At 38.4% G+C, this 25,218-nt stretch overlaps 1 protein-coding gene across 1 annotated transcript; it reads right to left on the minus strand.

Moving 5' to 3' along the window:
- LOC139710043 (nucleoside diphosphate kinase 6-like) lies at positions 1-11,059 on the minus strand. The gene is made up of 5 exons (XM_071621990.1): positions 10,944-11,059; positions 3,870-3,972; positions 2,538-2,661; positions 999-1,075; positions 1-173 (listed from the first exon to the last, which is right to left on the minus strand). The coding sequence occupies exons 1-5, from the start codon at positions 11,022-11,024 to the stop codon at positions 1-3; spliced, it is 558 nt and encodes a 185-aa protein (XP_071478091.1). The 5' UTR covers positions 11,025-11,059.
- Positions 11,060-25,218: the final 14,159 nt, after the last annotated feature.

Here is a 25,218-nt window from a genome sequence, read left to right on the forward strand (position 1 = left end):
TCAGCTCTCTAGCAGGATATCCGCCGGCCGCGGTATGTGGAGGTGCAGCTCCTTGCAGTACACCACGGGCACACTCTCGTCCCGATAGAGCGGCTCTTCCCTCTCATACCAGCGCTGGATGCTGAACTCCGGGAAGAAGAAACCAATTTCCCTGGATGCAGTTTCCGGCGAATCTGTCACATCATTATTTAGCAAAACAGAGCACCTTTAAATTGAAGCACAGCATTTGCAACATCTCTTGAAATCATCCAAAAAATACCAGTTACGCCCATGTGTACAAACACAGTTATCATCCAGAACTTTCACACGTCAAAATTAGCGATGGTCTAGAGAGCCATGGCCGAAATACCAGTACAGTGCACTCCTGCTATAACGAACACGGTTATAACAACATTAGGGTTACAACAAAGTAAAAATTCAAGCCGCAACATTATCTGCTCTTCGTTTCTTGTTTATTTGTTCGGTTATAATGAAATTTCAATATAACGAAAGAAAACTGCCGGTCCGAAGGACTCATTATACCGGGAGTCCACTGTATGTAAAGGGCATCTCATCATGTGATAATAATTCCCCAAATCAGGACTAGGCTTTTTTATGTCTAAGTCAGGACATGAAAACAAAATCTTTCAGGCAACAAAAAACTACATGTAATTATCTGGTCCTTCTCCCACAAAAGACCTATCTTGAACATTTCATCAAAATCCGTTTGTAATTTCTAGGTTAATACTGCTAACAAACTAAAACTAAATGCAAACAAAAAAGAGCTTCTTTGACAGAGGTGAAAAAGTAAAAGAAACAACACATCTGTCAAGATATAGGGATCTATCAACAGAGACATCAAACTACCACACTGTCAATTGGCAAGCAAATACAAATGATGAAACTGAAGTAATTTTAAGTCGAATGTGTCTCCTATTTGGCTGCAGAAATTGTCTTTGTGGCAGTTTGTCAAAGTACATGTATGTACAAAGAAGTGATTCAGTGCAGAGGACACTTACCAGAACCATGTGTTGCATTTCTGGTGTCTGTCAAGCCATGCTGTCCCCTTATCGTGTCGGGCTGAATGTGCTTGGCCCTGGGAATTGAGAAACGGCAGTCGAGACATTATTTTTATAAGTTCCAGTTGCTGACAGTGCTGATCATCTGAACTGCGTCCATGACAACCACAGCTATCACCGTCGTAGTTTAATCACCACCATACAACCTTGCTAATCGCTTACACCGTGGTAATAAATTGTGGCAAGTTTCGAAGCATATTGTTTGACCAGTACTGACCGATCAAAGATTCCCTGTACTCACTGGGATATGTTCCTCTGTAGTAGTGGAGAAAACCATCCGCTTTCTCCTCATTCATCACACCTTTGTTATCATCATTATCAGCATCATTACCATTGCTTTGCAGCATAGCATCAGGGGGGGGGGGGGCATTTCATGAAGCATCTTATCAGATATTTTTTTCTGACATTCTGTTGTAAGCTACTGAAATCCTTGCAACTGATTGACTGACAGCAAATTTGTCTGACAAGTTTGTCGGAAAAATGCTTCATGAAATGCTCCCCAGAATGTCATTTAATCAATCACCATTATTTTCGACATCTTCAGTCATAACCATAAACTAACACCAGTACCAGGATCCTTATTACACTTATTTCATCATTGCCACCACCATCAAAATGAATGCATTTAAACCATTGCTGTATTCACTGTCATACTCTTCTTCTTCTTCTTCTTCTTCTTTGGGGTAATCTGCATCCTTCAAATCTGACAACTACTGCAGCATATCAGCCAGCATTTTGGCACATTTGACCACTTCAATGTGTTTTCATCCTGCTCTTTACAAGACAGGTGAAATGGATTCTGTTATGTGCATATCTATAGGGTGCAGCAAATGGGACCAATGGCTTTAAGTCCCCTCCAAAGTCTTGGCTATTAGGAATAAAGTGCCAGGCTGGGACTCAAAGCTCAAACACATGCATGGTAGCCCACAGTCTTATCTGTGTGGTCTTAAAGGGATACAATAGTATCTGTTAAGATGGGGGATTCAGATTTTAACTTTTTGCAAGATAATTAGAAAACAATTATGAAATATGAAAGAGCATACAATTCTACGGGGAATTCAAAGTCAATTCGATGAAAGTTGGTTTTAAAATGGCCGAGATATCAAAAAAAAAAAAAAGTAAAACAAAGTGCTCCTCATGAAACGTAGGTCCCACCTTCAATAAGGACCTCATTGTTTTTGGATATCTCAGCCATTTCAAAATCAATTTTCATCAAATAAACTTTGAATTCCTCTTCAAAACATAGTATGCTCTTTCATATCTCATACGAGGTTTCTCATTATCTCACACACACACACACACAAATTGGAAACCTGAAGCCCCATCTCAACCAAAACCATACCATCCCTCTAACCGCTCAGTAATGACAACTCTTCACATACATAACCACCACAAAGAAATCGGCAAAAACACCAACTCAAGTGACAAACCATTCAACCAGGGGTCAAAGGTTACCAACAGTGTGAAGCTATGTGTCACCTGAACGTCTTGGTGGGTCCCATGAGTTCCCTCCAGCGTGTGATGACGTTGTCTCCGGCCAGGATCTGGGCACACATGGGTCCGCACGTCATGAAGCCCACCAGGCGATTGTAGAAGAACCTTCCTGTAGATTGCATTTGGAGGAAACAGATGAACTGTGCATAAAGCAGAGTTCTACTACTAAGCCAAGTTGGAAAGGACCATTTACATGTATGCAAGCTTTCCGGTAGTGACATCACTTGAAAATCCCTGCTCATTTCTCCAAAATTGTCATCCGACTCCAGTTATAACAACATCCTCAGGACTGGTAGTTTTCCTTCATTATATCCAAATTTGATGTAACCAAACAAATAAACAATAAAAAACATATCTAAGCAGATGTTGGGGCCTGAATATTTACTTCATTGTAACCTGGATTTTATTATAGTATACAAATAATGACTGCTATGAGGGGCACAGTTAAAATTATGGTTTTCACATCACCGAGGGCCTCCCCGAATATCAAGCTGTCATTATTTGTTTTATATGTACCGAAAAAATAGATTCCGAAATATAGATACCGAAAATATAGATTCTAGTCTCTTTTACAGCACTCGTAATCAACGCTGATCGACAGCGCGGCGGTCGTATCATTGGTGCGTACATATGAGTGATCTATGTGTACGGGGTTGCGACTGTCTCCAAACCTATTTACAGGGCACAGTTGATTCTATGCCCCGGGCACAGTAAATCATGACGTCATTTTGATCAAAAATGGGGCACAGCTATTTTCATGACTCCACTTTTAACCAATCAGACGAGAGGAATCTATATATGAGGTATATAATGTTCATTATGTACTTATAACTGGAGTGCACTGTATAAATGCCAATAGAAAAAAAAATAATAAAATGAATGATGAAATTGAATCTAGGGGCAAAAATTACCATGAGCTTCTTTTCTCTGTGGCACTCAACTACCCAATGACCAAAACTTACTGTGTGCAAACCACAAATAAAACTTTAAAAGTTCCTCAAGCACTTTTGAATATCACTTGGTTCTGGTCAGGCCATGACCAAAAGAATAGTCTCACTGTTGGATATCACAGTCTGAGTAATACTAAAAATATGAAATATACATATGTAACTTTCAATATGGCCAGTTCCTCCATTCTGCACATTGAAAAAAAAATAATAAAATTTGTCAAATCTAAATACTGACCATATTAAAGAAAAAAAAAATCAGCTTGCCCTGGGCAATTCTCAAGCTCTCAACATATACATTAAGACAGTGATTGCTAATATATGGCTGTCATATATATTTTTTTCTTTTTGTTTGGTTTCATCAAAATACCTCTGTGTTCTTCGTAGAATCTTTCAGCATCTGAGCGGCTCCATCTCAAAATCTTGGAACGAACAACAAGGAAGTTGTGGTCTACGATCATTCTCTGTATCGCCTGGAAAACAATAGGAGGAAAAATGGACAAGAATGACTTGCACTAGCAAACCAACTACCTTGTTGGAATTTAAACCAAATTCTTGGCTTCCGCAATGTTCCCTATTCATTTATAAAAACAATAATCAAAATGTCTTCTTCATCTTCTTCTTCTTGATAAGTACACAGTCCAACATCGGGTGTACCGTCGTACTATTTATTTGCTATTTGGCTTGTTGGTGGGGTGTACAATTTGTATGTACAGTGACTTTTTAAAAACATTCCTACAGGACGAAAATGAAATGTCAAGGAAAATAAGAGAAAAGGGATAATTTTACCATGTCGACGATCACAGTAGTTGCTCCATGGTCAGGTGCTCTTACTTGGTCATTAAAACTGTGTAGATAAGCTTAACCAGGCGTTAAAAACATGCTTAATCTAACTCATGAACTGTTAGGCCTACTATACTACACTCTGAAATATTTATCAAGCCTAGATCTAACAAAGAAGCCATAAAAGTAAAAATAATAATAATAATTAGCCCTAATAATAGTCCTAAAATACAAATTTAAAAAAAAACCTCCGGAGGACAGTTAGATGAATTTTTCTATCTAGAGAGGGTCTACACTCATCAAAGCACTACGCCACTAGTATCACTACCAGTCACTATTTGTATTCTATTGTTAGGTGTCAGATTGTCACTATCGAAGTATCGTTAGAGAATAGTGACGCATAGACTAGTATCACTGGTTACAGCTAACGTTACAGGGTTTTATCTTCCAGACGTTCTACTGGTAGTTAATAGCCTGGCCAGAGGCCGTCCGTCAGCGACAGGGCTGTGTCAGGGCTGCCAACATTGGAAACTAGTTGAGAGTGAGACTCCGATAGGCTAATGCTATAATTTAGGAGTCAAAATGAGCAAGATCAATAGAATTTAGAAATGCATGCAAATGAAATAAAGGTTTAGAGTGAGAAAGGACCAAAATGAGTGAGTCTCACTCTCAATGAGTGAGAGTTGGTAGCCCTGGGAAAGAGTTCCTTATCCCCCCCCCCCCCCCCCCCCCCACCAACTTGCACAAAACAAACTACTATTCCTTTTTACCAATAATAAACTAAATAAAGGTTATGCCATTTATGGGAAGACTTCCCATAACCTTTATTTAGTCCACCATCAGCAAAAAGCAAACAAACAGCAACCTATCTATTTTGTGCAAACTAGTGGGGGGGGGGGGGGGGGGGGGGGGGGGGACATAAGGAACTCTTTCCCAGCCCTGCTGTGTCTACAGTCTGATACTGATAGTTAGGTGAATATAGCAAGGAGGTTCAAGAGAATGGAGTCACAACTGTTTTATTTCCTTTACTAGATGTTCGATGCCGCCGATACTGATAGTTAGGTGAATATAGCAAGGAGGTTCAAGAGAATGGAGTCACAACTGTCTTATTTCCTTTACTAGATGTTCGATGCCGCCGCTCAGAAATATTTGAAGCATGTGCCGAACAGGATCTGCCACGCAGATAGGAAGACAATTGACTCGTGTCTCATTGCATAATCACCAGCCACTTTCTAAGGAAGATATGTCTTTGTGATGGTAATTACTTTTTGCTATCCCTTCTTATACAAGGTAGGTGGTACAGACACGAGGATGTGCGAATAGAAATTGCGCAAAAAATGCTGAAATAAAGATGAAAATTACTCGACTGGGCATACCCGGCCACTAATCTGAAGATTCTGATATATCTATCAAGAAAGAATTATATTTGAAGATTATTCCAGGTCAGTTTTATTTGTCGGAATTAAGCGGAAAAGTGATAAAACCGGCTTTCCAGGATGGTACAGTTTTAAACATTTTCACATGATACAGCTCTGATTTACACTTTTGCACAAATTTCTGCACGGGATTGATTTTTGTTTTACATGCTTTATCATTAAGTGAAATTTCATTTCATTTAGTAAATAAATAAGCAAAATATGGCCAATATTATGTTAACGTTCAAAATGTTCTAGATCAGTCCGGGAAACCCGCTCATGAGGACCGCCCCCGCGTACGAGGATGGTCCCTCCTCATGAGGACCTCCCCCCTCCTCATGAGGCCCCCCGGGGAACGCCTCATGAGGCCCCCCCTTCACTTCTTATTCATCTCACATCTGACGTATAAATTGTCGCAACTTTGCACGGTGATTTTTTGTTACACACACATGTCCACTATCCATGATGTAAAGAAGAAAAAATCCTGTCTGTTTTTTTTTTTTAAATCGAGTTTTAATCACCCGATGCAGAGCGCCCATCAAAACACGGGCGCCAGCGCGTTCGCACAATGCAAGACTGCCGCACCTAGCGGCCTGATCCGACTAAATATTTTCGATGCTTTTTTCTGCGGCTCTCACCTCTCCGCGCACGAATTAGCCTCGTGAAGCTGAAGTCTGACATCTTTTTACACAAATTCGTAACGAGAAATATTAAATCAGTACTAACCTGATCTTGTCCATATATGGGTAATTCCATGGGGTTGGGACTGAAATTGTGACATACAAGTTGAAAATTCAAGTTGGGTAAATTGAAATTTCCTTTTTCCCCCTGATTTGTTACTCCCATTCTTCAACATATTCCACTAGAAATCTGTTTATTACTTCGCACACTTTCAGTCAGCATTGGTAAACAGGTATGGCAAAATACCTATGTTACACGGACTTCATTTGTTGACATCCTTCATCATTTTGTGTTCTGAAATGATAACAATGAACACATCCACGTTTTTTTTGTCCATAGCACATCAACATGTTATTTAACAGGCGCATGAGATCATTATTAGTAAGATCGTATGTTCTGATGTCAACTGCAAGCCACTTTTATTAACATGTTTTTTTCTACAAACCATCAACAATTTCAATCAAAGGTTTAACTTTTTCATCAAGAGTGACACAATGACAATATTCTTAAAAGCACCACAATTGAAGCAAGTGATTTGTATGGGTATTCAAGTGAAAACATGATTTTATTGTTATAATCAGGGGTTTTCAGACAACAACCTCACCCACGGTGTACTACCTATGTTACACAGACAGTATGTCTTTGTAACATAGGTACACTACGACATATCAACTGATTTCCTTTATTGTGGTGCGAGATGTTAAAACCTACACATATAGACTTTATGTATGTTCCCACAAATAACACTATTGTAACAGTTCTTTGGAATTATATCTACTGCACACCTGTGGAACAATACCTATGTTACACAGACTTCAATTCTTTGTAACTCTGATATGAAAGAAGGCAGACTTAATCAGAAGAAGAAGAAGAAAGTGAAGCTTTACACAATTTGACCTAATATACACTAACAACATCATCAACTAGTTGTCAAGTAACTAAGAAAACTAATAAAGAGAAATCAGACAAGTCTTCTTGTCTTCTCCATGTTCTTTGTTTGAAATTAATTTCTGCTCTTTTGTCCAATGTCCATTTAGCCCTCGATTTTTGTTTTTCTTCTGTCCATTTTCCCTCTGTGCAGTTTTCTTCTTGTCTAGTTTGTTACATTCGCTCTTCTTGGGTGTTGCTTTGTCGGCTTCCTCTCTGTTTGTGGAGTGCTGTGGATGTGTCCTTTTCACTCTTTCATGTAGTTTAACATGTAGCGGTGGTAGAGGAGGAGCCATGGCAGATTCACCGACAAACTGAACAAAAGGTGTAAAGAGAAATAGAATAAAAAAAATAAAAGAAAATTTTTGTCGGGGTTGACTATATATTCCTGTTGATGTATCTGTGTGTTTATGAATGGAATTAAATAATTTTAACAATTTTGCTTACATTTCTACCTCTTGGCATACCCATTAGCTAGAGTTCCATGTGTACAACCCACCAAAATTGAAAAAAAAAAAAATGGGTTATGCTTAAAATGATGTAAATATTAATAATAATAATATAGCATGCAAAACATAGGAAAATATCATTTTCATACTCTATGCTAAAAACTTGTTTTCAGATGCAAGCTACACTGTAGGAAGGGCAGGTTGCTGCCCCCAGTGTCCTAGCTAAGGTTAGGGCTAGGGTCAGGGTTACGGTTACGGTTATGGTCCTTAATAGACTCCCAAAATAATACTAGGCCCTATTTTATATTCATCCCCCATCGAAATTGTCGCCCTCTTTTTGAATGATAGTGTAGAGCAATAATAGTCCAATTTTGATTGGGGTTCATAATTTTATTAAAGCCTTTCCTACCCACTACCCACCCAAACTGAATAGGACACTGGCATTTTAGCTTTGAGACTTCACACTTGGGTGAACATGGAATGGAAATGGTGAATCTTTGTGAAATGTTAACAACTTCATCAGAGCATCTAACAGGTCAGTGAAATCTTGGAAGGAAAACATTGACATTTTCGAAGTAAATCTGTTAAAGAGAAAGAATTTCACAGCTCCTAGTTCCCTCAATATCACCAGCAAAATAAGGCAAACTCTATTTCTCTAGTTCAGATGCAGTCTGGACATCTACGTTTTCCAACTAGTATATAGTGATTAATACTAACTCTAGCACGTCTACCTTGGTAGATACCTAATGACAAAAGAGTCCAAAAATTCACAATAATCGGGAGGTAAAACAATTTTATATTGCAGTGAAGATACACTGATATACTTTTGTATGGTTTTCTAAGAGAGGAATATATGCTCCTTTTGCAGAGACCGGCATGGACGGAAAATTTGGCAATCAAAATTATGAACATGAACCTGTAACAAATATCTCAGTATGTGGGACTACAGTATCATCGTCCACAGTATTTTTGGCCAGTTCAGAGGTATAGATGTCGTTTTTTTTCCTCTAATAGAGTCACAGAATATGACAAATGTTATTATTTTCATAAAATAGCGTAAAAGCTTACCAATTGACATCAGAAACATTAAAACTCCTGTACCTACGTTACATGGACAACGGCAGTAAAACAGATCTTGCGCTGTCCAGGTAGGTGTATATTGGCTGTGAGTAGTTTTTCTGCCATTGGGGGAGGACTGCCAGTGACATGAATACGATTGCTGAAGTTAGTAGCTCTTCTTTTTATCGCGAGAGCGTCTTTCCTTACCTACGTTACACGAAGAGGCCGGACATCGCACTGAAGTACAGTGATATGTTCCGTATTTTCTCGTTTATTTTGAGGATTTTGATGCTAATTTTTGGATAAGAATACTCCTGAAATATAAATCTCATTATAGAAATAAAGTTTCTAATCATATTATGATTGGAAGTGTATGTAAAACCATGCTATACCTATGTTACAACAAAAATTGCCATGGACATCGTTTGTAACATAGGTATGAGGTTGCTTGAAGATGCTCTGGTGTTCTTATTTTGTTACAAATGTTTATGTGCCTTATAGTCTTTGTAGAAGTCACCTTGCCTCTCTTAATTATGATAGGCATAATGCTGAAAGGTTGTATATTCCTGTTTTACATTGCCATGAAAATGGCATATATTTATGTCACAACATAAACCACAAAAAAACCATGGGACATCATGAGTGAAACAGTCATAGACAAAATACATTTGTACACAGGCTTGTTTTTTTTTCATCAAATAATTCTTCACACATTTCTCTCCAAGAATAACTGCAAACCACGGACAATTATTTGATAAATTTTTCAGAATATGACTTTTATTCCCTACACAACATGAAAATCTAGAGAAGACCCAACCCCATGGAATGACCCATATTCCAAATTACTATTCCACACTGATAGAGTAGGTGGGTAGATGACATACTCCAGTTTGTTAGCAAAATAATCACTTTGTAGGTATGACGAGTTCACTTTCTTCGTCAATTCCGCCCACGATTCCGCCGCCGCTTACCGTTTGGGCGCTTTCTCTGGAATCATCCCGCGACGCGACGTACGTCGCATCACATCACGCATCCAGCACATACCAGTCTGGTACTTAGTATGTGCTGGATGCGTGATGTATGCGACGTACGTCGCGTCGCGGGATGATTCCAGAAAAAGCGCCCAAACGGCGGAATCGTGGGCGGAATTGACGAAGAAAGTGAACTCGTCATACCTACAAAGTGATTATTTTGCTAACAAACTTGAGTATGTCATCTACCCACCTACTCTATCAGTGTGGAATAGTAATTTGGAATATATGGACAAGATCAGGTTAGTACTGATTTAATTTTTCTCGTTACGAATTTGTGTAAAAAGATGTCAGACTTCAGCTTCACGAGGCTGATTCGTGCGCGGAGAGGTGAGAGCCGCAGAAAAAAGCATCGAAAATATTTAGTCGGATCAGGCCGCCAGGTGCGGCAGTCTTGCATTGTGCGAACGCGTTGGCGCCCGTGTTTTGATGGGCGCTCTGCATCGGGTGATTAAAACTCGATTTTAAAAAAAAAAAAACAGACAGGATTTTTTCTTCTTTTCATCATGGATAGTGGACATGTGTGTGTAACAAAAAATCACCGTGCAAAGTTGCGACAATTTATACGTCAGATGTGAGATGAATAAGAAGTGAAGGGGGGGGGGGGGGGGGGGCTCATGAGGCGTTCCCCGGGGGGCCTCATGAGGAGGGGGGAGGTCCTCATGAGGAGGGACCATCCTCGTACGCGGGGGCGGTCCTCATGAGCGGGTTTCCCGGACTGAGATTGCTCAGCAAGACGGCGGCTTCGAACATCGATCATCAAAGGCACAAATGCACCTGTGAAATTCTTTTGTACATCAATAGAAATCTGACAACTGTTTGAATAATTATAGCCAGTTGGAACTCCAACTCTTAAACCTCCTTGGTTATAGTATCACTATCACCTAGTATCAGCAGCTCATGCTGCATCATGCTGGCCGAGGCCGAGCGAGGCGAGGAGGATCTCGCTCGGGGAGTGTCCCCTGCCTTGTCACGCTGGCTGGCCGCTGGCGCAGCAGCACTTCGTGAGCTTTGCTTTTTTTTTGGTATGCTTTTGCTCCTAATTCTTATTACACCAAATCGGTTCGATAGTATTAAAATAAGGGTTCATCAACATTACCTGGAACTTGATTGGGTGTGCCACTACATCAGGTTTGATGACGGCCAGCGTCAACTGAAGTTTGCGAGCCGTAGAAGCCATATTCTTACAGACTCATGTATGCCATGTCAACATGCGCATGCCGCTACGATCAATTACAGTTTGTTACAGTAGTGCTGTTCGAACTTCGATCCTCTGATCAAGCCAGCTAGCAGCACTGCTCGCTAGGCTAGCCAGTGCAGTCAAGTGTGGCTGCATCCTTTGGGCTGCATGCAGCGCTGCACGTTGTCAGACAGGTGTTTTCTGATCACACAAAAGAGGGCGCTCGCTATGACAACTTCTCGACACCGTCCTGCAGAGTTATGTACACAAGGGCGTTTACCAATCTGTATCTGATTTGCGTGATTAAAAAATAGCATGATTGTTCACAGGATATAAAAAATAGGATGGTAAATGTTTAATCGAAGTCACATAAGTTATGAAATTACCCATTTAATTTTTCGCAAGAATCATTGATTATAGTAGCAATGGCATGACATATAATAAATATTATTATGTCTTTCTTCAAGCGTATAATGGTTTTGGAGTGTTTCTGTTTGAGTTTTTTCTTTCTTTTTTTTTTTTTTTTTAAAGATAGAAGACCAACACCCCTAGAAAAGTATAGCATTGGAGATTCTTAACAGCCTGGCCATCAAAAGTAAAATGTGCTTATCTATTCCCATGCTCCAAAGATTAAACTTCAAGTTCGATCACCATTCCTGTCAATGCAATGGCTTCAACTTCGCAAAGGCATGCAGAACAGTCATCGTTTGGGTGTACGTATATTTGTCCGAAATCTTTATTCCATGACTTTTCCAATTCTATCATCAGATTCACTGATCTGTAACAAACAGTCAAGGGGACAAGAAGGCAGAGAGATGACGAAGACTGACCTAACTTGTAACATTACCCACACACTTATATGTTGCACGTACACACTTATTCAAGAGTGTAGACCTACATGAAAGGTAAAATGGGTTCTTGAAAACGCACAACTTTACAAACACAATAAGTCATCACATCTTCCTGATCATCGTTAATGAATAAAGAGTTTGTTCGCAAAAATCGATAAGTCCATTTTTGAAGATTTTGAAGTATGGTCTCTGTCATAAATTATAAAATAATACCTTTTAAATGATATATTGGTCACTACATATAAAGGTATATTTTTGAAGTTATATGGTCAAAAGAAGCAAAAACTTTCTTATTATTTTCTTTATTTTTCTTGACCTTTAATCGCAAATATCTCCATTTGGCAAATATGGACTTATTGGATTTTGCAAACAAACTCTTCGAATGATATTAATTTTCTTTCTATAACACTCTTTGTTGTCTTTCTTTTCTCTTTTTTCTTCTTCTCTTTCTTCTTGTTTCCTTCTCTTTTCTCGTTCTTCTCCTAATTCTCTTACTTCTTTTTTTTCTACTGTTTTATCTCCTTTTATCCTGACATTCTGGTTCTCCTTCCTCTTCTGATCCTTCTTTTCTCTCTCTCTCTCTCTCTCTTTTCTCTTCTTTTTCTTCTTCTCCATTTTATATTTCAAGTGTAATTACATAATACAATTCGGCAGCCGGTGCCCCGTTATCGAAGACGGCTAACATGAGCCTTTAAATCATGCACGATTAAAAAAAAAAAAAAAAAAATCTCTATGATCCAAACGTCAAGTTGACAGTCAAATAACTTAGGCGTGATAAATAACACTCAAGTTGCGTGTCTCCGTTTGGATTCATAAAGCCTATATTAGGTGATATTCAGGGACCGGAGTCCTTATAGGAATAAAGGTCAAAGGCAACAATGAGAAACAACTCGGGAACCATGCAGGGTATACTCCTCTTGAAGAAAGAGAGTAAATGAGCAAGAAGAAAAAACAAAACAAAACAAAATATATATTTCTCTCTTTTTTGCCAGGCCTTGGAAAAGATATATACAAACAGAAAAGTTTACCAAATCCTAAAACTATATACAGAGAACCTATGAAATGAGAATCTACTTTTATAATTCTTACAACTACAACCTATCTGTCTCTCGGATTGCAAACACAAACCGACAAAAATTAGAAACTGATTTAAGAGTTAACCGTTATTATCATACTCTTCGAAATGACTATATTATTAATTCTTGAATGATGTGGACATGACACAAAATTTAGGAAAACTACAGTTTCTTGTTTAAATCTATCTGTAACCTTGTCGTTCTTCCAGGCTTAGAGGTATTGAGCGTTAAAAAGACTCACAAGATTTGGGAAGCTATTTTGATAGTCTCATCACTGTGGACAGAAAGAAAAAAAATCCACGCCTATAATTATGATCACATGAAAGAGTCAAATGATTAGATTGAGAAATTAACTTTTGAAATGTTGGTCTCATGAAAACCTATATGAAAGGAGAAAACGAAGCCAATTTTATGCAGAGAAAGATGAGAGCATGTAATAGAAGCTGACGGTCATTCTGCAGGTGTTCTGCTCGAATATAAAGCGTTTGACACTCTGTAATCAATCACATGGAAATTCATCAAGATATTTTTATGGTATTCCCCACGGGAAATCAACTAAACAAATTTCGTCTTTGGACTAGGATGAAAACACCATTGTTAAAGATAAAGGGCCGGGTTATCAAAATTCGTTATTTTTGAAGGTTCGTAATTCCGGAGGTTCGTTAAGCCGAAAATGGGATAAGGTTTGTAATATTTTGAAGGTTCGTTAGTCCGCAAATGAAAAAAAAAAAACAACAACAACAACAAAACAAAACAAATCAAAAGAATAATTAAGTTTGTTATTTCCAAGGTTCGTTCATCAGAAAACGTAATAAGGTCTGTGATAACTTATTCCGAATGTTCGTTTGTACTATCCCCCCCCCCCCCCCTTTTTTTTGTGTTCGGATTAATGGATTTTTCCCTATTGCATTTTCGGACTATCATCGAACCTTCTGAATTGATAACGAACCTTATTTCATTTGCTGCATTTTGATTTGATTTCTTTGTCTCGTATCAATGTGCTTAAGTGTTATAATCATTTTCAGACTAACGAACCTGCGGAATAACCCTATTTCATTTTCGGATAAACAAACTTTCAAAATAACATCATCGATCATAAGTAGGGGCTCATCCCACGAGTATACAAGTCCATGCATGCACAATGAGACGCCACGTATAAGAAAACAGGTCCAACACGAGCCATCATTAGACAGTAAAAAAACAACAACAAACAACAACAACAACAAAACCCAAACAAACAAACAAACAAACAAACAAAAAAGGTCCACGATCTTGACACAACCATACCATGCAGGGCCCCTTGATGTATAGGGCCTAATGTCGATCTCGTATGGGCTTTTTTCTTCGTTACTTTTTCTGTTTTTGGTCCATTATTATCTAGGTGTGGAACTTAATTCGTGATCCCTATATTTTGCCTATGTGCTTCGATGGTAATCTAACCTTATGAGCCTTTTCCCCCTAAATTCTAAAAGTAAAAGTATAATCTAAAAGTGTCTTGAGCTCATATCAATCGACCATGATGGTCCATTGATATAAGCTCAAGACACTTTTATAATGCATTATACGTAATAGCTCGTGCACGGGTCGCATATTATACGTTGGGCTGTGTGACTTGTTGGTGTCGACATGGTGATTTTGCACCCGATCACAGGGCCTAGCCTAACATACTGCATGCAAGTTCTCCGTGAAAACATGATTTCCTTTCTAATTTTCATCCTGACTTTACAAGAGGCATGTGGACTTATACTCTTACAGACCATCACTGAAAAAAAAAATGAAATTCTGAAGGAAAAAAATCGCTAGACAGGAAGAGAGTTTTTATCCGTACTCATTACCGTGGAGAAAGCTTACGATGCTTTTAATCATTCTTAAATTTACGATTTTCCTCCCTATACTTACTCTTTGAACATATCCTAGGGGTGGGGTAAACTCTCCCCCGTAATGCATAATAGGCACGAATTATGTATGAAGTATACGACCATGAGAGGACAGATTAGAAATGTATAGTAAAATGTAAATATAATTATTATTTTTATTATTGTTATTATTATTATTATTATTATTATTATCATCATCATCATTATTGTTATTATTGCTATTATTATTATTATTATTATTATTATTATCATTATTATCACCATTACTACAATTATGATTATTAACGGTATCTTTATTCACCAAATCATTGATCGGAGCCAGAGGCTGAATTACAAATGATTTTACAAAAATTAAAAACATAGGCCTTTGTTGTTAGGCCTACATTATACAGTATTACATAAATTATTACCCTTGAAAAAAGAAGAAGGTTGTGTTGAGTTGAGGTGAGTTGAGTTGAGTTGAGTTGAGGTTTATATGATGATTGCATCCATGTAGACTGATCATTGATAGGCCTATAGTTTATAGTATAAAATAGTGTTCTGCAATTATTATGCCCACAATGTTTATTCTCCAATCCCACATGAATCATCAAATCTTACATATTGGTTCCTTTATGCAATTTCAGCAAAATATAGAAAAAAGAAAAGACTTTTGAGCAAAATTGTTTTACAATCACAGAATGTTTGTGTAATTAATCCCCCTTTCCCGTTTCGCCTTATAGACGGAAGATATTATATATTTGAATGGTTTGTTTGCAAAAACCGATAAGTCCATTTTTGAAGATTTTGAAGGACGATCTCTGTCATAAAGTATAAAATAATACCTTTTAAATGATATATAGGTCATTACATAAAGGTATATTTTTGAAGTTATGGTCAAAAGAAGCAAAAATTTTCTCATTATTCTCTTTATTTTTCTTGACCTTTAATCGCAAATATCTCCATTTGGCAAATATGGACTTTTCGGTTTTTGCAAACAAACTCTTCATTTCATTTCATTTCATTGCATGATTGCATTCATTTCATTTCATTTTATTTCATTCCACTTTTCACCCTACGATTTTTTGTTTGTTTGTTTGTTTGTTTGTTTATTTTTGTCTGTGTTTTTTTTTTCCCTAGTGAAAACAGTACGTTTTGTTTTTGTTTTAATAGCAAAAATTTGGTTTCGGCAAGGAGTTATCTCAAGACAGTGATCGTGACACCTGGGAGGTGATTAGTCTCACATCCCTTGTGATACAAAGTCTCTGTGGCCCTCTACCGGGGAAAAGGGCGAGGTCAGTGTCTATAGTCTGTACCTATATTGTGTATACCGAGGCTCCAGTAAGGGAGGGGGCATTTCATGAAGCGTTTAGGTCGGATATTTTTCTGACAAACTGTTATAAGCTACTGAAATCCTTGCATCTGATTGGCTGAGAGCAATTTTGTCTGACAAGTTTGTCGGACAAAATGCTTCATGAGATGCCCCCAGCTGGTCCTGTGTATGCCTGCCTGCGAAAACTTCAAGAATTTAGTGGATGCGCGTTTGAAAACCTAAAAAATGCGCAGCTTGAACTCTCAAGTTCATTGACCCTACCAGCCAAAACGCTATCGAATCAAAATTCATAAAATCCATTAAAAAATGCGGATCACTACCAAAATTGAGTCATCTGTTCCTTGTACATTCCCAAGCTTTCCTGCAAGTTTCATCCAAATCCGTGCACAACTTTTTGAGTTATTTTGCGCACGGACAAACAAACAAACAATCAAACCAACCAACCAACCAACCAACCAATCAACCAACCAACCAACCAACGGCGATGAAAACATAACCTCCTCCCTTGGCGGAAATAAAAATAATAGCATTTTTTGAGTCAGTGAATGTCAATATGTTAATAGATTGTGGGTTGAAGTAAGAGAATGTATATAGTGTTAACGCGAGATTAGAAATAACATTTACGACGGAAAATAAACAATTTGGTTTTGGGGGTATCAACAATTCGGCATTGAATTGTATTACTATATGCTTGTGAGATATGAAATATATGAAGAGTTTGTTTGCAAAAACCGATAAGTCCATATTTGCCAAATGGAGATATTTGCGATTAAAGGTCAAGAAAAATAAAGAGAATAAAAAATAAACAGAATAATACCTCGTTTTGATTTTTGTAAAGATAGTATAAGGGAATGTTATGATAAGGAAATATTTATTGCAAGAAATAATCTTAAGTTGCAAGTGTTTCAGAAAAAATGGTGTCTGTTTAGACACCAGTTCTCTTGATATGTTATGATGGTCTGAGTCACGGTATATTCTTGGTTGTTTTCCAAAGTATTTTATTTGAAATATTATGATGTTTTATGTGTTCAGATGAATATATGTTTGATGTAGAGAAATAAATATCCCAGTGCCAGTGGGGAAAAAAACAAAATAATAGCATCAGTCAATCAACCAAAATAATTTTTTTGCAGAAAAAACGCATGTGGAAAGAGACTGATGTATTCCATTTCGGTATATACACGAGGGTGCCCTGTTTTATGAAGAGTTAAAATTGATCATAGTCGATTTCAACTGTAAAGTCTATGGCAGCTAGTGTGGTAAGGAAATTTAAAATCAATTTTATCTTTTGATAAAACGGGGCCGAGCTCCCGGCCACCCGACCTCAGAGTGGTCCTGTAACACCACCACCACGGCCACCACCACCCGTCCACCTTCCACTCCGCCACCACACCTGACAAATCAACGCTTATCAGGATACAGTCGCGTTTACCCAATCGCGAACGCACTGTCGTTATTGCACTGACAATTCGGGAGCTGCGAATGGCGAACGCTCATTAGCTAGCTTGCGTAAGATGAAGAACTTGGACCCTGGTACAATACAAGCCACAGATTTAGAGCTACTGCTAGTGTGACTAGCGTCTAGCAACCTGCAGTTTACGTTATTTGATAGCTGGAACACGACTCACCGCTGGTATTGTTTTTCAACTCGCATTTGTTTTAATACAATTATCCCAATTATCTTCTCAATTCGACTTATATGGTCAATCCAAGCTAGCCAGCCCAGCACTTCACAGGGGCGAAGAAAGCATCGGACAGGAACGGGCAACCTGGCGACAGCAGCGCGGACACACTGATGCTTGAATGAACTCCGTGGCGGCGTATCGTAGTGTTCTAATCGTATCGCATAGCGGCCGCGGCTGGGCCTGGGGTGAGTACCCGTCCTTTGCCCGTGTCCCCCTGTTTCGCTGTCTTTGTTCTCGAATAAATCATGATCGCGCTATAACTTCACCTGTATTCACCTGTATTCACCTGTATTCACCTGTATTCACCTGTATTTACCTGTCTTGTCGGGCTTCTGGAAAGACAGTAGTCTTGTATTAAGTTGTAATGCCCCACTCAGCAGGTTTCCACTGACACACTGTATATCAAACTTAAATGCCTCGTCTTTCTATTGCAGTATTAAATGACAACTTGTGTGATTCCAAGGACAGATAAGTTGTTTTGCAAGAGGAGGTGCAAGTTGCTATGAATTCAGGAATTTTCATGCAGTCTGTCCACATCACTATGACTCGTATAGGTCTAGACTAGAGTGTGATAGGTTTAGATCTCTGAAGAAAGAACTGAATTTAACATTTGTTGTTTAACTGCGACCAGCCAGCCCGAACGCAGCGGAGCTCCCACAGTAGACTGATGTGTACCTTAGGAGTGCTGCGTCCGAGGTCTGTGTACTTATAGAGTAAAGTTTAAATATTTTCATACAAACAAGAATGCAATAAGGCCTATTATAAAATGGGTTCAAGAATGTAGCCAATTGGAAGCGCTGAAATGAGTCACGTGTGCGTGCATTATTTTCTTCAGGTAAGCACTAAGAAGAGTCTCTCTTCCACCTCCCTGGCCTGACGTACGTCACAATGTTTTACACTAGCAGTGCGCACTCAATCAGTTGTTACAAGTGCGTCACGCGCTACTATACGCGCTGTCAATCCTGTAAACAACTTCTAGTTCGGGCCGCGGGCTGCCACAACAGCCGGCGGCCTTTCTTGTGCATAACAGTACGTGGCGTACGTATACTCTTATACGTACGTACAGTACGTGTGCGGGATTTCCGAGTGCGACGTGCGTAAATGTTTGGGACGAACATCTTCGGACATCTTGACTTTTGAGCGAGTGCTATTTGTAGCTGACTGGTATTGACCCACAAAGGTACGTGAAAAATGCTGTTAGTTTTCGACCCATTTTATAAAACTAATGATGCACAGGATTATTTCGTGGCGTCAGTGAAGGTGCGGCTCACTCTCGAGTATTGACAACGGTTGCAAACATGCACTCGGCTGCGCCTCGTGCATGTCGCACCATTGTCAATACTCTCGAGCGCGCCGCACCTTCACTAACACACTCTATCCTGTGCATCATTAGTATACTAATGACATGCAATGTTAAAAACTGATTACCCATTATACCTCCCACTTTCACTTGTGATTTAACAAAACTTGTAAAAGTACCTGGTGGTTTGGTGCATACTCTATGTATGAATATTCAAAGGTTAAACAGATTATTGCCATCTTTTGCAAGTGAAATAATCATAACAAAAGTGAAAGTAAATTTAGAGGCTTTGAAGTTGGCATAATCTGAGGAAAATTGTGACTACCGGGTACTACTACTACTAGAGGTGGGCTATAGAGGGTCAATTTTAGGTCATATTTTCAGAACATACTCATCACACCTTAGTTTGATGACTTTTTGCCTACTGACACCATTTTTGAAAAAAAGAACGAAAAAAATGCAAAATCCGGGGTGACCCGGCCGAAATCGTAAAAAATCCAAGATGGCCGCCGTTTCGGCTTTAAAAAGACATTTTTGGCCATAACTCGGCTATTTTTTGGTCTATTGTGATGGTTTTGGTGTCTAACCCCATGTTTTAGGGGTCAAGGAAATGGATTATCTCGATAATTTTAGTGGAAAACCTAAGCTTCTACATGAAACTAGCCTTTTCCCCATATTTAGGGTTGAATTTCCTTCTCCTTTACCCCTACCCCAACCGCCATTTTTTTGCCTTTTTTTCCGCATTTTTTTCAAGTCATGTTAACTACCATACTTTTGATAACAAGTTCTAGCAATCTGTTTTTTTTTTTCTACCGACAATACAGCAACAAATAATATACAAATAACTTACGGTATACATGTATGTGTCATGCCAAAACTGGTATGTGGCTGGTGCATTCAGAATGCACGGTAACTGTGGAACCAGTATTGTACTGTATCTGCTTGATAGTGTCCATTAACATTTTGGTCCTAAGACCTTTCACAATATAAATAGATAAACATAATAATAAATAATAACAAATAACTTACATTATACATGGTTTACATATGTGTCATGCACATATCGGTAGTGTGGCTTGTGCATTCAGTATGTATGGTACATTGTAACAGAAGCCAGTGCTTATACTGTATCTGCTTTGTAGTGCTGATAAACATTTGGTATTCAGACCTGTAGTGCATGACACATATATATGTAAACCATGTATAATGTAAGTTATTTGTATATATCTTGCTGTATTGTTGCAAGAAAACACCACATTGATAGCTAGAACTTGTTAATAAAATTATGGTAGTTAATATAACTTGAAAAAAATACGGAAAAAAAGTGCAAAAAATAGCGGTTGGGGTAGGGGTAAAGGAGAAGGAATATTCATTATTATATCTATTCATTTATATTGTTAAAGGTCTTAGGACCAAAATGTTAATGGACACTATCAAGCAGATACAGTACAATACTGGTTCCACAGTTACCATGCATTATGAATGCACCAGCCACATACCAGTATTGGCATGACACATACATGTATACCGTAAGTTATTTTCTATATTTCTTGCTGTATTGTCGGTAGTAAAAAAAAAACAGATTGCTAGAACTTGTTATTTAGAGTATGGTAGTTAAAATGACTTGAAAAAAATACAGAAAAAAGTGCAAAAAATGGCGGTTGGGGTAGGGGTAAAGGAGAAGGAAATTTAACCCTAAATATGAGGAAAAGGTTAGTTTCATGTAGAAGTTTAGGTTTTACACTAAAATTATCATGATAATCCATTTCCTTGACCCCTAAAATATGGGATAAGACACCAAAATCATCATAATAGACCAAAAAATAGCTGAGTTATGGCTAAAAATGTCTTTTTAAAGCCGAAACGGCGGCCATCTTGGATTTTTTACGATTTCGGCCGGGGCACCCCGGATTTTGCATTTTTTTCGTTCTTTTTTTCAAAAATGGTGTCAGTAGGCAAAAAGTCATCAAACTAAGGTGTGATGAGCATGTTCTGAAAATGTCACCCTCTATAGCCCACCTCTACTACTACTAGATTACCTAGAAGAAAAGTAAGCGGATGCCATTGCTCAGGACTTGTACTTGTAGTTGTATCAAGACTAACAGCGAAACACAGCCTGAACACGAAGCGTTCGGCTCCCACAATATAACTGTGAACAAGGAGCGCCCCGGGGTTATATCAAGACGGGGTTCACCCCTTCCACTTTCCAGATTTGAAAAAATTATATAAGTAGAGACTGTTGTGAAATGCAACCCCCCCCCCCCCTTGTGAAATATTTACCATGTTTACTGTGTACATTGTAGGGTAGTTGAATACCAGGTACGGGTAGTGTGTGTGTGTGTGTGTGTGTGTGTGGATATGAGGGGGTCATAATGTAATCATGGTCAGGTCATACAAGGAGAGCGAGTAACCCACCAGAATTTGGGCCTGTGGTTTTATTGTTTTTTTTTTTATTTCCTTTTTTATTTTACTTTTGATAGTATAGATTTCATTTTAATAGTGTTATTATTAGGCCTATTAATATTGCTAAATCATTATTGTTATTATTATTATTATTATTTTTTTTTAATTGGGGGGGGGGGGAGGGGAACGATAACCAACAGTGTGTGCATACATGTTATGGGGGAGCTCTAGCCCCCCTGTTCAGTGGGGCTCCTGATAATTACAAATTTGTGATATGGATGATGTAGGCCTACTGTGTCTACTACATTTTACCACTCTCACTCAAATGTGATGTGGCTTTTTACAAATTACAACCTTCAATCTGAATGGATCCCGCTTACCACAGGGTTATAGGGCATTTTGGTCCTGCACAGAATCATCATTTCCTACGACTATCCGAAAACTTACAAACTTAGTTTAGTCTAAAATTTCATTGAATGTGTAAAGCCATCTTCTCAGAAAATAGTGATGGTAACTAGAGAGTTAATAAGGAAAGAGGACTTACAATTTTAAATAGGGCCTACACTGGTGAAATGTATTCAGTCACTACCATGCTTTGAGAGAAAAACAAAAACAAAAACAAAAACAAAAACAAAAAGGCAGAGAAGAAAAAAGCTGAAAGTCAAATTCAACACCACCTTCAAATTGACCTTTTGTCAACTCCCTGTCAGGCTAAAATCAGACTTGGCAGAATGATCGCAAAAACATTTGATCAGAATTGGACAAGATATTGTCCTGTTATGGAACTTTCATTTTTTCACAAATCACATCACTGTGAACAGCACCAAATTTAATTTTATGGTGTCGTGAACTTTGAAATTTATACTCTCATGTACCGGTAAGTTTGAATGATAGTTTATTGATACATCAAAACTTATAGGCACACAACTGTAGCTGCCCTACGACAGTGTGATTTAGGCCAACCACTCCCCCTCTTCCCCCCCCCCCCCCCCCCCCCCCCCTTCATCGCTGAGTGATAGAGTGAGTATGGCATTATCTTCAGACTGCTTGTTTCTGTGTGTGATTTACCCTGGTGTTTATGTGTGTGTGTAAAGTGTGTGTGTATGTGTCTCATAAATTAGATACCAAACCTGTGACATGTTGCACCTCTAACCTGATGTGGCCCAGATTTCTCACCAGTTGTATGAGTCCGTGAAACTGTTTGAATAAAGGATGACCTTGAAAGAAAGGTATTATTCAGAGGGATGAAGGTTCAGGTGTGAGTTTCTTCAGTTTGTTTCAGTTTGTTAATTTACAGATCAGCAGTTGCAATCTAACAAATTTAATTTGTAGAGGGAGACAAACTGAAGAAACTCACACCTGAAAGGATAACCTTGTTTTCAAGTATGTTCTTATTGTGCCAGAGTCAACTTGCTGTTACCAAACATGTGTAAACTGCACACAAGATATAGGACTACAAGTACAATGTATAGGTGGTTTGGACAGTTTTACAACAGGCCATGGGAGTTGTTGCCTAATCCCCATAATGATCTTTGTTCATGAGAATGCATCGACAAAAATGAGCAGACCAATGAAAAGGGCAAGGATTTTTGCTTGTTGATCATATAAATTTGATTTCAACATCCTATACACTACATTGTAGGTCAATGTGTTTAACATATAAATAACGCATAGCACAACTCTTTATCATATTTACATGGCCCTTTTCACAGCCTTTATGATATTGACTCTTTCCAGAATTGTCCCAATTCAATGTGTGTGTATAGTATGCAGATTACATCACCAAGGGTTTTCCGTGTCTTATCCTCAAGGTGCCTTGGGTTTCCCTTGAACCAGCATCTAAAAATAACAATCCCACAATCACAACATATTTCTCACAATCTACCTCACTTTGTAAGGTTTTCCCTTTGTGTTCATGCTTTTCCATAGACTGTGCACCATAAAACAGTATACAATGTATTTAGGTGTGCAACAGTGAGATTCTCACACATTGAACAGTTAGAATTCCTCTCAGCCTCACTTGGTAATGATTCACTTAGATATTAATCAATGTTTTCTCTGATATTTGTTCATGAAACACCTTTGCTTTTTATCTTCAGGAAGATATTTCATATTAACAGTGAATCTCAAAATTATACTTTTTACATATGTGTACAATCTCCAGTGTGAATGAAGATTGGTGGTGGATTGTTAGAGTACACACTTTGTACGTTGTACTTTAGATTGCCACGTCTCCAGCTCCATTCTGTATTCTATGAGGTTTTGAGAAGATTTCAATACCAGGTACAAATGTACGTATGTATCTCATCATGTCTGGAAGAGAACATGAAATACTCTGTGATTTAGGCACAATATTTGCCTGTTCTTATGCATGTAACATGCAAATATCTCCTCCCTTCTTACTCCTCAAAATCCCCTAGATGATGAAAGCAAAGTATTGACAGTGTTTCAAAGCCATAGCAAAGATGTACAAATTTGTAAAAGCACTTGGACATTTTTTTTTTTTTTTTTTTCAGCTCAAAATGTTTCACCCTTGGCTTGGGAAGATGAATTTTATGTTCTTTTAATTCCTCAGAATCAAAGCATTATCTAAATAGTGTTACATCCATAACAAGCAAAAATATAATATGTGTGGTTTTATTTTCCAGATACAATGTAGTTTCTGGTTGCCCAAAATGAGCATATTTATGTACATGTATGTCCACACCATGAAAATTTCCACTTTTACAATAGTAAAAAAAAAAAGAAAAATCCTCTGGTAAACATTTGTTTTTCCCCATTGTCTTGGAATAGGTTGTACATTGATACAGCTACATGTAGATTTATTTTACAGATCAAGTACAGCTGGTACAGTACAACTCCAGGGGACTTTATGGAGCTACTGTAGCTCCATGGTTCAATCTAGACATTCATGATGCTGTATACTGCACAAGTCGGGGAACTCTAATCCTTTGATTTCTCCAAACCCAGACAGAAGACTGCTGTAACAATCAGATTTATGTATCACTACAGGCAGTGTCTATTCAAAGGGAGACTATGACAGTGTGTTCAAATGCATTCATCGCTTCAGGGAATCAATTTGACAGCCCTTTGCAGCTGAATGGGCATCTACTGAATAGGGCCAAGTTTACGATACATTGCAAGGGCTAGGCTGGGCTATTTGGGCTGGGCTAGACTGGGATGGGGGGGGGGGGGTGGGTGAGTAGTGGGAGGGGGTTCTCTTTGTTTGCCTCTGTTTCCAAGCAAAGGTGGACCTCATAAAGCAGAGGTGGACCTCTGTGTACTACTTACAAGCATGTTAAAAGGGCAATTTCACACTGACCAGCTACAGTACTCATTACAATACAATGCATACAATACACAGAGATTTACGATGCACAAACTATACTAGTCTTCAATAGATGAACTCTACAAAGTCTGTAAACCCAGACTGAGGGCACTATACCAAGCAATCTCCAAATCATTTGACCATCTTGTTGCATAATTCATCCAGACGCAAAATACACTAAAATTTTAAAGGAAGGAGACGTGTCAAGTTCTCTTCACTACATGATACTGGTACCAGTGGGCTATACATAGATGGCTCTTCCACAGCACAGAACTCCTCAGAAGACTGACGTGAACAAGTGTGATTAAACACGAAGGCCTATTGTATTCATTGTATAGGGGCTTTGGAAGTTAAAAGGCCAT

This window comes from Diadema antillarum, unplaced genomic scaffold (genome assembly GCF_040938485.1).
Source record: "Diadema antillarum isolate AM-2024a unplaced genomic scaffold, OU_Dant_1.0 seq00001495_RagTag, whole genome shotgun sequence".
NCBI classification, from domain to species: Eukaryota; Metazoa; Echinodermata; class Echinoidea; order Diadematoida; family Diadematidae; genus Diadema; species Diadema antillarum.